This window comes from Trypanosoma conorhini (genome assembly GCF_003719485.1).
Source record: "Trypanosoma conorhini strain 025E chromosome Unknown Tco_14.4_contig_00274, whole genome shotgun sequence".
Lineage (NCBI taxonomy): Eukaryota > Euglenozoa > Kinetoplastea > Trypanosomatida > Trypanosomatidae > Trypanosoma > Trypanosoma conorhini.
The window spans coordinates 1-13,460 of NW_021704358.1; the positions used below are offsets into that span (position 1 = coordinate 1).

The window sequence follows — 13,460 nt, forward strand, 5'->3', positions numbered from 1 at the left end:
CTCCATGCGCTTCAGCATGCTGAGCGCTGCTTGTCGACGTGCACGCCGTCCTGGATGGCCTGGTCGACGTGCGACACCTCCGGCACGTAGTCCATGCGCCGCTCGCGCTCCTCCTCCTGCAGCCTCAGCGAGATGCCGCGGACCGGGCCGCGGGCGAGGCGCTTCATGATGTGCGTCGCGTAGCCGGCGATTTTGTTCTTCAGCTTCTTGGAGCGGGCGATGGTGACGTCCATGACGAGGCGCTTGTTCTGGTAGAAGTCCTTGTTCAGCTTGGTGAAGTACTTCTCCACCAGCTGCTTCGACGCGCGCTTCACCGTCTTGGTGCGGATCTTGCCCATGCTTGCTGTGTTCGCTCGGACTCTTCCCTTTCTTCAACGCGGCCCCCAACAGGTAAAGACAAACGCACACACAGAAGAAAAAAAAACGACAGCCGCAAAACCACGCAAGCGATGGCAGAAACACAGCGCCAGGCAACGGAGCAGCACGTGTCAACTCTGCGAGTGTGTCTGCGCGGCATCGGTGGAGAGTACGCCACGGCAGAGGCGAGACAATGAGCCGCACGCACCCGCACCATATACCGGAGGAAACCGCATGGGACACATCCGGAGCACACCAGATATTCGTCTAAACACACACGCAGAAGAAAGGAGTGAAATGAAAATACGTACAAATACGCAATTATGTTATGTGGTATGCTCTCACCAAGAGATATGGGGGGAGAAGAAAAAAAGGAGAGGGGAGCGGCCAAGGAACGTAAAACGCATACACCACCTCTGTGGAAGTAAATGGCACGACTACAACGGCACCTGATGCACGCGACTGCAGCTGTGTGCGTGTGTGTGCGTGTTGCCCCCCAACCTGCAAAGTGCACATGCTTCAAGCCCTCAACAGCGCCGCGTAGAGGTCCTGGGCTGCCTGACGCCTTGTCTCGCGCCCCAGGTCCCGCAGCAGGCAGTCCCGCAGCGCCGCAACCACCTGATGGGTGTGTTGGTGGGGACGCAACCGCAGAACGGCCAGGACGGCCTCAACACCAATAGCGTCTAACGTGTCAAACGCCTCGAGCCGCACACCGGCGTCGTCATCGTTGAGCGCCAGCACAACGGTGCGGATGACTTTGCCCCCACACACCCGCAGCGCGAACGCCGCGGCGGCGCGCAGCACCACGAGGGAGCTTTGAATGGCTGTCTGTGAGACGTACAGCTCCCCGTGCGCCCCGCCATAGCAGCAAAGTGCGTAAAACAGCGCCTTCTCCACAGGGAGGGGAAGCAGAACCGCCTCGACAAGCCCCTTAAGCACCGCAAAGGCCTCATTCGGGGTCTCGCTGCGGTAGTAGCTTGCCGCCTCCTCCTCCTCCCGGCACGGCGCCGGTGTCCCGCCGTCGACGCACGTGCCCGCCGCCTCTCCAAGGGCGTAGGCGCACTCCAGCGCGACCTCCTCCTCCACCTGGGCAGCTGCGAGGATCGCGGCGAGGCTTCGCATCAACTCCTCCCGCAGTCGGCGAGCGTCCTCGTGGACGCCGAGCGAAACGGTCAAGAAGTCAACCTTCCCCAGCGCCCGAGCGCACAGCATGCGTACAGAGGCCGGGAGAACCTCCACAGAGTGACGCCGACCGTCGTCACTGGTGTCCCGCCTGTTACTGCCGCCACTACTACTACCAACAGCAGCAGGAGGAGCAGGAGGAGGAGGGGCGATGCGGTCCAGCAGCAGCCGCACGCCGCGGAGGCCCAGACGGGTGAGCGCCCATGCGACGGTCTCGTGATTCATCGCAGCATCGTTCAGGGCCGCGGTGAGGGCGCGGGCGATGTCCCCCGGTCTATTCGACACGGCGCCCACCTCACCGAGTCCAACGCAGGCAGCGTGTCGCAGCCGACACGACGGCGAGGACAAGTTATGCAGCAGCACACCACAGGCGGTGTCTATCACGCTGGGCGAGGTCCCCTCATTTCGCAGCAGCCGCCCCAGTGCCACGAGCCCCGCCACAAGAACACTCTCTTCCCCGTCTATGGCGCCCCCGCCCTGCTGTTCAAAGTGTGAGACAGAGCGAATGACGTAATCAAGGACTGGCGACGCAGCATGCGTCGTGGCAAAATCCGGTAGCGAGGCGACGGACACGAGTGTCTGCTCCACCACACTCAGCGGTGTTCTTCGGTTGTGGAGAATCGTCATGAGGACCTCCTCCACGGCAAACAACTCCTCCTCACGACCAGCATAGTGTGGGTCGTACGAAAATGGCAGCACACGGGGCGATGCATGCGACACGTCGTCCAGCTCAAGCGCACACTGATGCAGCGCCTCCTGCACATCGTCAGGCAGGCCCTGCTGCCGGCATGCCTCAGGCGCATCGCGGGCAAAATCGCTTAGAACTAGCGGCAGGGTTTCATAGCTGCTCGTGGCGCGTCTAAAATTCCTTGTGGCGGTGAACTGAATGAGTTGCTTGCGCATCACCTCAGCACTCAGTATAATGTGCGTGGGTCTATACGGCGGTGGGCGCTGCAGCGACGGCTCCCGGCGTCGCTCGCCGTCGGTCCCCACCTCCATGTAACTCGCTGGCACCGGCGGCTGGTAGAAGACAAGCACGCCACTCAGCCCAGGCGCACCGACGCAGTACACCGTCGTGTGGCCCAGCACAGGGTAGGCCAGCGTACTAATGCCGTAGACGGCGGCCGCCCGGACGCCAGGGTGCATGCGATCGCAGCGTGCCACGCGACACAGCGCACGCAGACCCTCATCGCCGCCCACGGCCCGTATCGCAAGGGCCACAAGCCTAGGACACCCAACAGCGTGCGTGAGCGTTTCAAGCAGCAGTGGAAGGGCACTTGCAGCCAGCCCTCCAAAGCCGATCAAGGCGCAAAGAATGTGCGACATACGCGAATTGGCGTCACCTGCGTCCTCTTCCTTCGATTCAGCCTGCTCCGCCAACTCTGCAAGCAGCAGTGGGAGCATGATGTGGCGAACGGCGTCGTGCGTGTTCGCAAGAGCCGTGAGTGCGAACCACTGCCGACATCGCCCCGCAGAGCCATCGCAGCAGCCCTCCATCCCACGCAGCTTCTCTTGCATCTCAGCTGACCCCATGGTTGTCACCTCATGAAGGAATGCAGTCAGTGGTGGACTCACAACCTCCCTCTGCTCGGCGTCAAAGTCCAGACCTCGACTGGGAAGCGGCGAGAGGCCCTCGTCAGGATCCGCAACGCGGGCAATGGGCGAGAAAAAGGCTGTCGACAGGGTCAGCTCGGGTTGTTTATTTGGGTCAAAAGCACTGCTGCGTTGGCGCTGGTCCGCCCGTTGCTGTTGAATCTCACCGTGGACCTCCTCCAGGCGCCGTTGACGCTGGCGCAGGAGGGACGTGGTGTACTCACGCACAGCTGAGGAGGTAAGCACGTCCCTCGTCCTCCTCGGCGGGCTGTGTGCCGGTGGAGCGACGGCGGAATCCTGCTGCCTCTCCGCCCCCTTGCTTGTGTGCGGGGCCTCGTCACACGCCTCCTCCCCCGCCCCGCCGTCACCAGCGCAGGAGACTTCGTGGCCGTGACGCCGCTGAGTTCCGTTCCTCTCCTCAGGGCGTTTTCCCTCCTCACGCCACTGTGTGCTGCGGGCACGTGCGGCAAGCGCGGAGGGAAAGTCATCGAAGAAAACCTCCCCCTCCTCAGCGGTGTCCCGCGACGGCGACAGTAGCCGCGGCAGCGCCTGCCTGACGCTGCTCTTTGAGGCAGACGGAACACCGCCGTCCATTTCCCCCGTCGCCTGCTGCGGTGGACTACACACGTCGCCGTGGCTGGAGCTCCCTGCCTTTGCCGCGGCCTGCTTCCGCAGCGCCACAATTTCCTGAAGCACACGCTGCAGCGCTTGATTCCTTCCTTCCATCGAGGGGTGCGGCGAAAGCCGCCTCCCCGTCGCCGCGAGATCGTTGGTGTCGTAGCTGTACGCTTCCACCAGCCGCGGCTCCCTGCCTCCACCGTCCACGACTGGCGAGTCGACGGCGCGCGTCGAAGTCAGCTCCCTCGACTCGGCCTCGGCCCCGGCGCGCCGCGGTGCGTGTGCTGTTGCCGGCCCTCGGCCGCTGCTCCCTGCTTGGGGGGCGGTGACGAGGGACGCGCCCCGCCGAGACCGCGTCTCCGCGGCGTGGCGGGCAGCCGACGACGGGGACGCCGCAGGCGCCGGCCGCCAGCTGCCGGCCTCCGCGTCAGGGTCGGGCGGCAGCGGGTCGAGCACGTCTTGCTGGCGCAGCAGTTCGAGCTGCCGAAGGACCGCGTAGGCCCGCGAGAGGCCCGCCGTTTGTACCATGCCGCCTCTCCGCCTCGCGCAGGATCCTCTGCAGAAATGACCTCGCAGAGACACTCAAGAGCAACAACAACAAAAACAACAGTCACGGAACGGAGCAAAAAGGGAAAAAGGGAAGAAAGACATGAGTGAGCGGCGTTTGCCGCATGGCGCAACGGGGACGCGGCGCCGCAGAAGACCGCCGCCGCACCGTCGGGCGTCACTGCACACAAGCGCCGTTGGACGCAGCCAACAGCAAGTGGCCATCTGATCGAATGGCAACAGCAACCTGCTGCCGCCACAGCGCAGTCGGAACAAAACAAAATAATTTATATATATATAAAAAGCGGTGAGAACGCGATGACAGTGGCGGTGGTGGTGCTGCACGCACACACGACTGTGATGTGAAGAACACAGAGAAAGAGATAGGAAAAAAAAAAGGGAATAGAATAAAAAATAATAATAATAAACGAAATAGAAATAGAAAGGCGGAGGGAATAAAGCAGCGTCCTCCGCAGCTGCAGTATTGTTGCGTCACTCACCCAACCCCATGAGACGTGGAGACAGGCGATCCACCCAAGACGCCCGAGTGCAGCCCTCCGGTGGCACCAAATTTGTGAAGTCGGAAGCGTCTCTTAACTGCTCCGAAAACTCCAGCGCACTCCGCTTCACAATGACCATGTCCGCCTTTATGTTCTTCACAATGAGCTGATCAAGCGACCGCACACGGGAGCACGCCACGTAAATGAGATGTGGACACTCAAAGAAGTTTTTGCAGTCCAGCACAACAGTCCCTTGCAGGGTAAGCCCCTGAACCTTGTGGACTGTAAACCCGTAGCCCAGCTGCAGCGGCAACAGGTACAGTTCATGACCGTAGAAGAAGGTTGAGGGTGTGCCGCCCACCATGAGAGAAAGCGGGGGCACCTGCACGACCTCGCCGTCCAGAAAGCGAACAATGGGGAGCTTTGGAAACAAGTTCTTCTCAAGCAGCCGCCCATACATTGTCCGCAACGAAGCCTCATGACGCCGGGGAAACAAGTCCGGGTTGGGAGCAGCAAAGGCCTCAACCACGCCGACGCTACCATTCGAAACCGTCCGTGAGAGATTCCGGTTGATCATCACACGGCAGCCCAACTTGAGCCGCAACGGCATGAGGTACTCGGCGCTTGGGTGACTTGAAACGTCGGCAAGCATCATGGAGACGCTGGTCGGGACAAACCCCTGCGGATCCTCCGCGTACACCCGCCGAAGTGTTGCCTTGAGGCGCGCCGCGGTGGCCTCCAAGATTGCCTTCCAGCGGTCCTCTGGGATGCTGCTGCCGCTGCTGCTGCTAGCGGCGGCGGCGGCGGCGGCGGCGGCGGCGGCGGCGGTGTTGGGCCTCCCCGCGCCGATGTCCTCCGGGTTGCGGAGACGAACGAGCACGCCGTTTTTTTCTGTTCGGACCGGCATGACCACGACGTTGTGGTCCACGACATCCACCGCGGCGGCTCGCCTAACCTCCTCCGTCAGCGCCTGCACCACCTCTTCCCGGGTCATGGGCGTCTGCTTCTTGGCAAACTCAATGAGGCCGGCGGGGGTGAAGCTTCCGACGAGCTGCAGCGGCCCCCGCTGCGGCGCAAACGCCATCTCCTCGCTCCGGAGTTCACCCAACTTCGCATCGTTTAATACCTGTGCGTCACGACGCCGAGGGAAGATGTACGTGACGTTGTCCTTGTCCTCGGGTATGCCGCGGTCAAGCAGCGCGAAGGAATTGCGGTCGAACTTCCCCACACGCAGCTGCGCCAGCATCTTGTACAGGGGATCACTCTGCGCCTGGCGCATCTGCGTCACCAGCCGCACCGCGATGAGGTGGCGGAAGGCATCACTCTGGTAGCATGGGCCACTAAACGTGCTGTCCGCGGCCGCGAGCTGTAAAAAGTCTCCGCAGGCGATCACCTGCAGACCGCCAAAGGGAAGTGCCTGAAGCCGCGCCATTCGCGCCTCCAACTCAAAGGCGTCGAAGAGCTCCGCGTCCAGCAAGGAGACCTCGTCGACGATTACCACGTCCACCGCACGGAGCGCGTTGGCGTCCCACCGCTTTTTTTGCTGCTCCCCCGCACCGACGGGCACCCCAAAGGCCAGGTGAAACGTGCACCCGCCAATCTGCACCGCGGCAACGCCGGTGCTGGCTGTCATTGCCACACGCAGCCCCAGTTGCGTCAGGCGGCGGTGCATCGCCTTGAGCAGTACAGTCTTGCCGGTCCCAGCGCCCCCGCCAACAAACATATTGTACCCGCGCAGGGCGCAGCGGATGGCATTTTCCTGGTCGGGCGTCATGATCATTGAGGAGAGCTGCGGGTCGTGCATGGTGTCCAGCTTGGGTGGCAGGTACGCGCTTGTGAGCTCACTGTACAACCGCTGCATCTCCTCCGCCACGGCGTCAGCGGCGTCCGGCCGGGTCAGCAGCGCCGCCAAGTTCTTCCGCCACGAAACCACTGAGGTCTGAAAAGGCCTCAGCGCGGCGGCGCTCGCCGTACGCCACTTCGCCGCATCCCATGTGAGGCGGAATGGGTTCACCACACTCCGCAAAAACCCCACACGCAGCAGCTCCTTCGCCACACGGCTGCTTGCTGGGGTTAGGCGGCCCGTGAATGGGTTGATAAACGCATCCTCCCCCGCGGGCGAGACCGCGTGGGACGCAGGCGACGCCGGTGCCGGCTCCTTTGCTTTGGCAGTCTTCCCCTGGGGGAGTTTGCCGTCGGAGGCGTCCGCCGCGCGGCGCGCCGGTAACGCGGCACAACCCCTCCGTGCAGTCACGGCGGTTGCCGCCACGTGCAAACCGACCGCGGCCACGGCACTCGCACCACTGCGCATCGCCGCAATGGACTCGGCAGCACCGCCTTCTCTTGCCACTGCACACACGCAAAGAAGAGAAATGACAAAAAAGCCGAGGAAGAGTACGTAATGCAAGAGCAACAGCAACAACAACAACGATGGCAGCAGCAGCAGAACCAGAAAGGAGGAGGAGAGGGGCAAGAAGCAAACAACAAGAAGCATTGTAACTGGAGGTGAAATAAGCCAACAGAGGCCAAAAAAAATTTTTAGAATTGTGTGTGTGTGTGTAGTAAAATTTTATGACACTCATGCAGAGCCCTCATCGTCGTTAGCAAGGACGATGCGAAGCTCTCGTGCGAAGCGGACACAGTTCTTCCCGTACTTCCTTTGTAGAGACTCTAAGGCGCCTTCCTGCACCGCATCGGACTGAACAAGGCACACACACGTGGCCACTGCCCCATACACAGACATGTTTGGAAAAGCAACGGCAAGACGATCGTATCGCTCGGGAATGCAGGAGCTGACTTCCTCCAGCAGCGTGGACAAGGGCACCCCGGTGTCCTTGACCTCGCAAAGGCGCAGAAACCACCCAGTTTGGCCCGCATCCTTCTGAGCGCCCGTGTTGGGCTCTCCTCTCGGGCGTTTTCGCTCCCTCTCAGCACCTTCTGTGTGCCCTGGTGTGAGGAAGTCGCGGAAAATGCGCATGCTGTAGAGGTCCCCAAACTCGATGCAAAACACAATGTGCCGGCTGAGAATATTTCCGCTGCCCTGCGGCTGATGATGCCTCGCGAAACGGCGAATCCAGTTGACATCCGCGGCACAGAAGTCGTTCATGCTGGCCATATCCACCACATCCTCCACGGTGATGGTGTCATCCTCGTCGTTGTCCTTGTCAATCTCCTCCGGCTCCTGCCGCGCCGGCGAGGTCTCCGTCTCCGCCTCGTGGTGGCCGCGCTTTCGGCCCGCCGGCGTGGAGGCGTAGACAAGCTCCTCCGTGACACTCTCCAGCTCCACCAGCTTCCATATCGTCTGCGCGGCACACTGGGCGCAGTACCCATTGCACTCCCACTTCTGCACATCGTAATCCACACGTGCCCGTGCCCCGCAGCGAAGGCAAACCTCGTCGTAAAACTTGTTTTTTCTGCCGTCTAGCGAGGCGCCAGGGGCGGCCTCGCCGCCAGCGGGCGTCGACACAGGCGGAACGGAACCGCCCATGTCGCCGGGTTGCGCAGCAATAGCTGCCTGCAGCAGTCCCCTCTCGTCACCACGACGCAAAATGTCCTCCACGCTCTCCCCTGCCTCTAGTGCGAGCAGCTCTTCTTGTGAGTAGCCCACTTCCACCGCCTTGCGATACTCATCTGTCGCGCGATCCAGGCGGCGGACCATGTTTTCCGTTGCCTCGTCTGCAAAGGCCCCAATCGACCCCACCGCCACGTCAGCGTCTTGCACGACGCGACGCAGGTGGAACTTGGACTCCTTACTCCCGGCCTTCTGCTTAATTGCCTCAATGTCATCCGGGCGTATGTCGGGCATTCTGTAGTGAAGGGCGTCCTTCTTCAGCACCAGCTGCCGCGTGGCCCCCGTGCCGCGGGACTGGTGGCTAAGGTTGTACCGCTCGGCCAGGCTGTGCAGCTCGCGGCGGTCGTTGGCCGCCAACTCCTTCGGCAGCTCTAACATCGTTTTCGTGGGGTCCGCGACGAACATCTCAATCTTGCGGCACCACGTGTCGAAGAAGTGGCCTCGGTTCTCCCGCGCCTCGGAGTGGACCTGCGGCCGCGGCCGCGGCGGCGGAGGCGACGCCTCGGCACCCCGCAACTGCAGTGCGCGGCCCGCCGCGGGCGCCTCCTCCTGCTGCGGCGCCGCAGGGACGCGACGCGCCATCGCCTGCTTCGCCCTCTGCAGCGCCTCCAACATCTCCTCGCGCGAGCCCGCCGCCGACATTCGCAGGCGCCCCAGCAGAGTTGCCGCCGCTCGCCACCTTTTCCTCCCCTCCTTCTTTCCCTCTTCTCCGCTTCTGCGTTTGGCGGCAAGGGCGGAGCTCTACACCGCCGCCTCCACACCTCCCTCCCTCTTTCTCTCTCTCCTCCTGCTCCTGCTCGCTAGACACGCACAGACGCAGGGAGACACTCTCCGTATCGGCCCCCCTTTTCTCTGCGCGGGCGCCAGAAGAAAAAAAAAACGCACACACACGCGTGCGGCGCGAAAAAAGTATATGGAAGAGGCAGCAGTCGCGTAGCACCACGCACCGCGGTTGAGGCACGTGCGGAATTGGACACTCACAGAGAGGCGAAAAAGAGAGAGGGGAAGAAAGCGAAAACAAAAGCAAAGGCAAAAAAAAAACAAGAGCAAAAAGAAACAACAACAACAACAATAGTAAAAGAAAAAAAACAAGTGACCACATGAACCGATTCCTTTGCGTCAATCCCCTTCTTTTCCTCCCTGTCGTTTCCCTCACGCCACACACAAACAAACGCACCGAATGGCGATGCCACGAAACGAGGAGCGCTGCTTCGTTTCCCTCACGTCACACACGCAGTCAGAGAAAATTGCAGACATGCACCGCAGACGCATACATACAAACTACAAATATATAAATACATACATACATACATATATATATGTATATACCTGCTGTCGGGCCACTGCGCGCCCAGACAATTACTGTCCCACGCCCGCAGAAGCCGTCGCCCCCCCCCCCCCACGGCAGTGTTTCTTCTGAGGAGAGCGCCCGGAGAGGGCAGCCGGAAGGAAAATCAAAAAAAAAAAAACAAAGAAGAATGGACAAACTTCCCCCGCCCCACTTCAGACACAGCGGAAAGGAAGCAATGCGGCGGGAGAGCAAAGTCCAAAAGCATCAACCAAAACAAGATCAAAGATTTTATCTTTGCCCCACTCATCCACGCGGGCACGTAACTAGAGGCAGAAGTCGCACCGCCTCCTGCGTCGCCTTCACGCACTCCTCGTGTTCACTCAATCGTAACTGATTTGCGATTTGTGTCCCTCAACCCCCTCGCTCCCCGCACGCACGTGTGTGTGTACGGCCTCCCTCTCTCTCCACAGCACTCGAGCTCGCCCACGCCCCAGGAAAGTGCCCTTCAACTCCGCACCGCGTGAAAGACGCGCGTGCCTCTTCTCCTTCTCCGCATCTCCCCCGCAGCACGAGGCCTGTAACGGGGGGAAGAGATGTAGGGAAAGAGGGGAGGCGAAGGGAAGGGAAGGGGAAGAGGGAGGCAGACAGCCGCCCACACGCAGAAAGAGTTCTTGACGAACCAAAAATAAGATGAGCAGGGGAAAAAGAAAGAGAAGCAAAGGGAGCTCACATAAGATTCATTGCGCTCGCACATCAAACGGGGAATATATCCATTCTTTTATTGTTTGCTTTCGTTGCTGTTATTGCTGTTTCACTTTATATTGTATTTCGCATCACATTTGATGCCGCTTGCTGCTGTTGCTGCTGCCGTTTTTGTTCCTTGCTAAGGGGCGTAGTTTGCCCACCCCTGCCCCAGTCATTTCATTCGCTTCGGCGCCTTGTTTTTTTTTTTTTTGCATCGGGTGGGCGTTTGCGGGCGTGTCTGCCTGAATGCAGGCAACACCGTCGCCGCCGCTTGGGGCGCCCCCTCCCTCCCAACTTTACGCGAGGTCCCACGCCGCCTCGTTGCTCTTCACGATGTCGGAGCCGGCCTGCAAGACTTGAAAGTGCGTGTCCGCGCGTGGGAGGATGTTCTGGAAGAAGAACGCGCAAAGGTCCAGCTTGCATTGGTAGAAGCCATCCGGGTCCTGGCCGGCGGCAACCTTCTTCTGCGCGGCGATGGCCATGCGCAGCCAGTAGTAGCCCAGCAAGAGGTAGCCGGTGCACATCAGCATATCCTCCGACGCGGCGCCGACGGAGTCGATGTCGCTCAGCGCCCCCATCTTCACCCTGGTGATGGCCAGGCGCCACTGCTTCTGGAACGTCCACAGCCGCCGTGAGAATTTGCCAATGGGACCACGCAAGAAGAAGTGCGACCGCGCAAGCGCATTCACCTTGCCACCGACGCGAGAGACCTCGTCCGTCTTAGAGCGCAGCACCTTGCGACCAATAAAGTCCAGGGACTGAATTCCTGTGGTGCCCTCATACAGCGTCGCAATACGCGCGTCACGAAGAATCTGTTCCATGCCGTTACCCTTAATGTAGCCATGTCCACCCCACACCTGCAGGCAACGCGAGGAGGCCTCCAGGCCCCATTCCGTCAGGCACCCCTTGGCGATGGGTGTGTAGAAGCCAATCTCGTGCTCCAGTGCATTCCGCGTTGCCGCGTCCTTGGTGACCTCCTGAATGTCAAGCAGACGATCCACATCCATTAAGAAGGCACGACCTCCCTCGGCAATGGCCTTTGCAAACAGGATATTCTGGCGGACGTTTGGATGCCACACAAGGGGATCGTTGGGCCTGTCAGGGCACTTTACCCCGCTGAGAGAACGCTGGGAGCCACGCTCGCGGGCGTACTTCAGCGCATTCTGAAACGCAAGCTCAGCGTGGCAAACACCCTGCAGCGATGTTCCCACGCGGGCCGTATTCATGAACGTGAACATTTCCTTCATCCCCTCGTTGGGCTTACCAATAAGGTAGCCCACCGAGTCTTCAAAGCTCAGCTGCGCCGTGGCGCTCCCCTTAATTCCCATCTTGGACTCCAACCCCACACACTGAACATTTTTCTTCTTATCCAGTGAACCATCTGGCTTTACTAGATTACGTGGCACCAGGAAAAGCGAAATGCCTTTTGTCGTGGGCACGGAATCCGGCAGCCTTGCCAAGACAACGTGAACAATATTCTCCGTCATGTCATGATCGCCGGCGGAGATAAAAATCTTTGTCCCCCGCAGCTTATAGGTGCCATCGCCACACGGTTCTGCCTTCGTCTTCACTTGCGCCAGATCCGTGCCGCACTGCGGCTCGGTGAGGCACATGGTACCGGTCCACTCCCCACTGACAAGCTTGGTGAGGTACGTCTTGTTCTGCTCCTCGCTCCCCCACGCCAGAAGCGTGTTCGCGGCTCCCATGCTTAGGCCAGAGTACATCGCAAAGGGCCAGTTCGCGGTTGCGAGCAACTCTCGCAGGGTGAAACCAACGGATCCTGGCAGACCTTGCCCACCGTACTCCTCGGGGAGTGAAATGCCAACCCAGCCGCCACTCTTGTAGGCCTCGTACGCCTCCTTAAAGCCTTTGGGCGTTGTTACCGTTCCATCCTTCAGCAGATGGCACCCCTCATCATCGGAGGAGGTGTAAAGCGGGAGAAGTGTGTGCGTGGCCAACTTTGAGGCCTCCTCGAGTAGGGCATCAAAGAGCTCCTTGTTTACGTCAGCCCGTCCCAGCTTTTCGTAGTGCGGGTACATGTTAAATACATCTTCCATGAGGAACTGAACATCCCTGACGCGTGGAGCGTAGTGCAGGCAACGCCTGGACGCAGCAACGCCGAGCGCGGTTGCCACTCCAACTGTGGCCAGAGAAAGATGGCGACGGAGCATGATTTCCCTGCCCTTTTTTTGTCTTCCTCTCCTTCTCTTTTCTTTTCGTCTTCTTCCTTCTTTGCAAGTATTCTTTGACTTCCTTTCGCCTTTGTTTCCTCCTTAGCTTGAGCACCGATCCCAGAGAAACTGACAGTGGTGGGGACGGTGGTGAGAGTAAAAAGTAAAAGAAAAAAAAACGGGAGCAAAGGCGGTAAAGAGATGGCGTCCAGCCTCGCCCCGCAGTCACAGGAGAACTTATTTAAGCACGCCCTCACACTCCTCACGAGTGCCTCTTCCACCCGCACCTGTGTGGGTGTGTGAGTTCAGTCTTCGTTGAGGTTGTCGCTTTTTTTTGTTGTTTTGCCTTTGTTTTTTTCACTTTTTGTCTGATTCCTCCACCTGTTTTCTGGTGGGCGGTTGTTTTGCGGTTAAGCAGGGGAGGGGGAGGCATCTGAGAGCGCTGTCACGACAGCACAGAGGGAAATGCTCGTCACTTCGCTCTTTCTTACACCAAGTAACGTGGTTGGCGTTATTTCCCGCCTTTTCTATTTTTTTTACTATTATTATTGCATGTTTGTTTGCGGTGTTTCTCTTTTTACTTTTTTTTGCTTTCGTTTTTTTTGTACGTCGTCGTCTTTTTTGTTTCTGTTTTGTTTTGTTTTTTGCTTTTTACTCTTCTTCGCTTCAGTGTTTGCCTTATTTTGTGCCCCCGGCGCACCTCCCGCACGCCCCCGCACACGCACCCGGCGCCTGCCTCTCCCGTGTCCCTTTTTTTTCTTCGCTTTTCTTCTTTTCCGGCGTGGGTGTGTGTCGTTAAAGTCGTCGCCGGCCCAAGCAAGAAAAAGTATATACAAATGCATATATAAACACACTAGAAGAGAGTAAAAGAAGCAGCGAAAGAAAGA

At 59.6% G+C, this 13,460-nt stretch overlaps 5 protein-coding genes across 5 annotated transcripts, besides 9 other annotated features; all 5 read right to left on the reverse strand.

Annotated features, from left to right (window-relative positions):
* Positions 1-11: 11 nt before the first annotated feature.
* Tco025E_04976 (small subunit ribosomal protein S17e) lies at positions 12-338 on the reverse strand (the record flags this gene model as incomplete). Its single annotated transcript, XM_029371881.1, has 1 exon — positions 12-338. The coding sequence occupies one exon, from the start codon at positions 336-338 to the stop codon at positions 12-14; it is 327 nt and encodes a 108-aa protein (XP_029228036.1).
* A 538-nt stretch (positions 339-876) lies between these two features.
* Tco025E_04977 (serine/arginine repetitive matrix protein 1) lies at positions 877-4,278 on the reverse strand (the record flags this gene model as incomplete). The annotated part of the gene is made up of 1 exon (XM_029371882.1): positions 877-4,278. One exon carries the CDS (start codon positions 4,276-4,278, stop codon positions 877-879), a length of 3,402 nt encoding a protein of 1,133 aa, XP_029228037.1.
* A 55-nt stretch (positions 4,279-4,333) lies between these two features.
* Positions 4,334-4,359: a microsatellite.
* Positions 4,360-4,662: 303 nt separating this feature from the next.
* Positions 4,663-4,741: a sequence feature (A-rich).
* Positions 4,742-4,788: 47 nt separating this feature from the next.
* Tco025E_04978 (putative DNA repair and recombination protein,mitochondrial precursor) lies at positions 4,789-7,290 on the reverse strand (the record flags this gene model as incomplete). The annotated part of the gene is made up of 1 exon (XM_029371883.1): positions 4,789-7,290. The coding sequence occupies one exon, from the start codon at positions 7,288-7,290 to the stop codon at positions 4,789-4,791; it is 2,502 nt and encodes an 833-aa protein (XP_029228038.1).
* Positions 7,291-7,374: 84 nt separating this feature from the next.
* Tco025E_04979 (uncharacterized protein) lies at positions 7,375-9,009 on the reverse strand (the record flags this gene model as incomplete). The annotated part of the gene is made up of 1 exon (XM_029371884.1): positions 7,375-9,009. The coding sequence occupies one exon, from the start codon at positions 9,007-9,009 to the stop codon at positions 7,375-7,377; it is 1,635 nt and encodes a 544-aa protein (XP_029228039.1).
* Positions 9,010-9,113: 104 nt separating this feature from the next.
* Positions 9,114-9,166: a microsatellite.
* Positions 9,167-9,375: 209 nt separating this feature from the next.
* Positions 9,376-9,459: a sequence feature (A-rich).
* Positions 9,460-9,636: 177 nt separating this feature from the next.
* Positions 9,637-9,695: a microsatellite.
* Positions 9,696-9,817: 122 nt separating this feature from the next.
* Positions 9,818-9,854: a sequence feature (A-rich).
* A 401-nt stretch (positions 9,855-10,255) lies between these two features.
* Positions 10,256-10,299: a sequence feature (G-rich).
* A 199-nt stretch (positions 10,300-10,498) lies between these two features.
* Positions 10,499-10,526: a microsatellite.
* A 172-nt stretch (positions 10,527-10,698) lies between these two features.
* Positions 10,699-12,573, reverse strand: Tco025E_04980 (putative acyl-CoA dehydrogenase; the record flags this gene model as incomplete). The annotated part of the gene is made up of 1 exon (XM_029371885.1): positions 10,699-12,573. The coding sequence occupies one exon, from the start codon at positions 12,571-12,573 to the stop codon at positions 10,699-10,701; it is 1,875 nt and encodes a 624-aa protein (XP_029228040.1).
* Positions 12,574-12,585: 12 nt separating this feature from the next.
* Positions 12,586-12,635: a microsatellite.
* Positions 12,636-13,460: the final 825 nt, after the last annotated feature.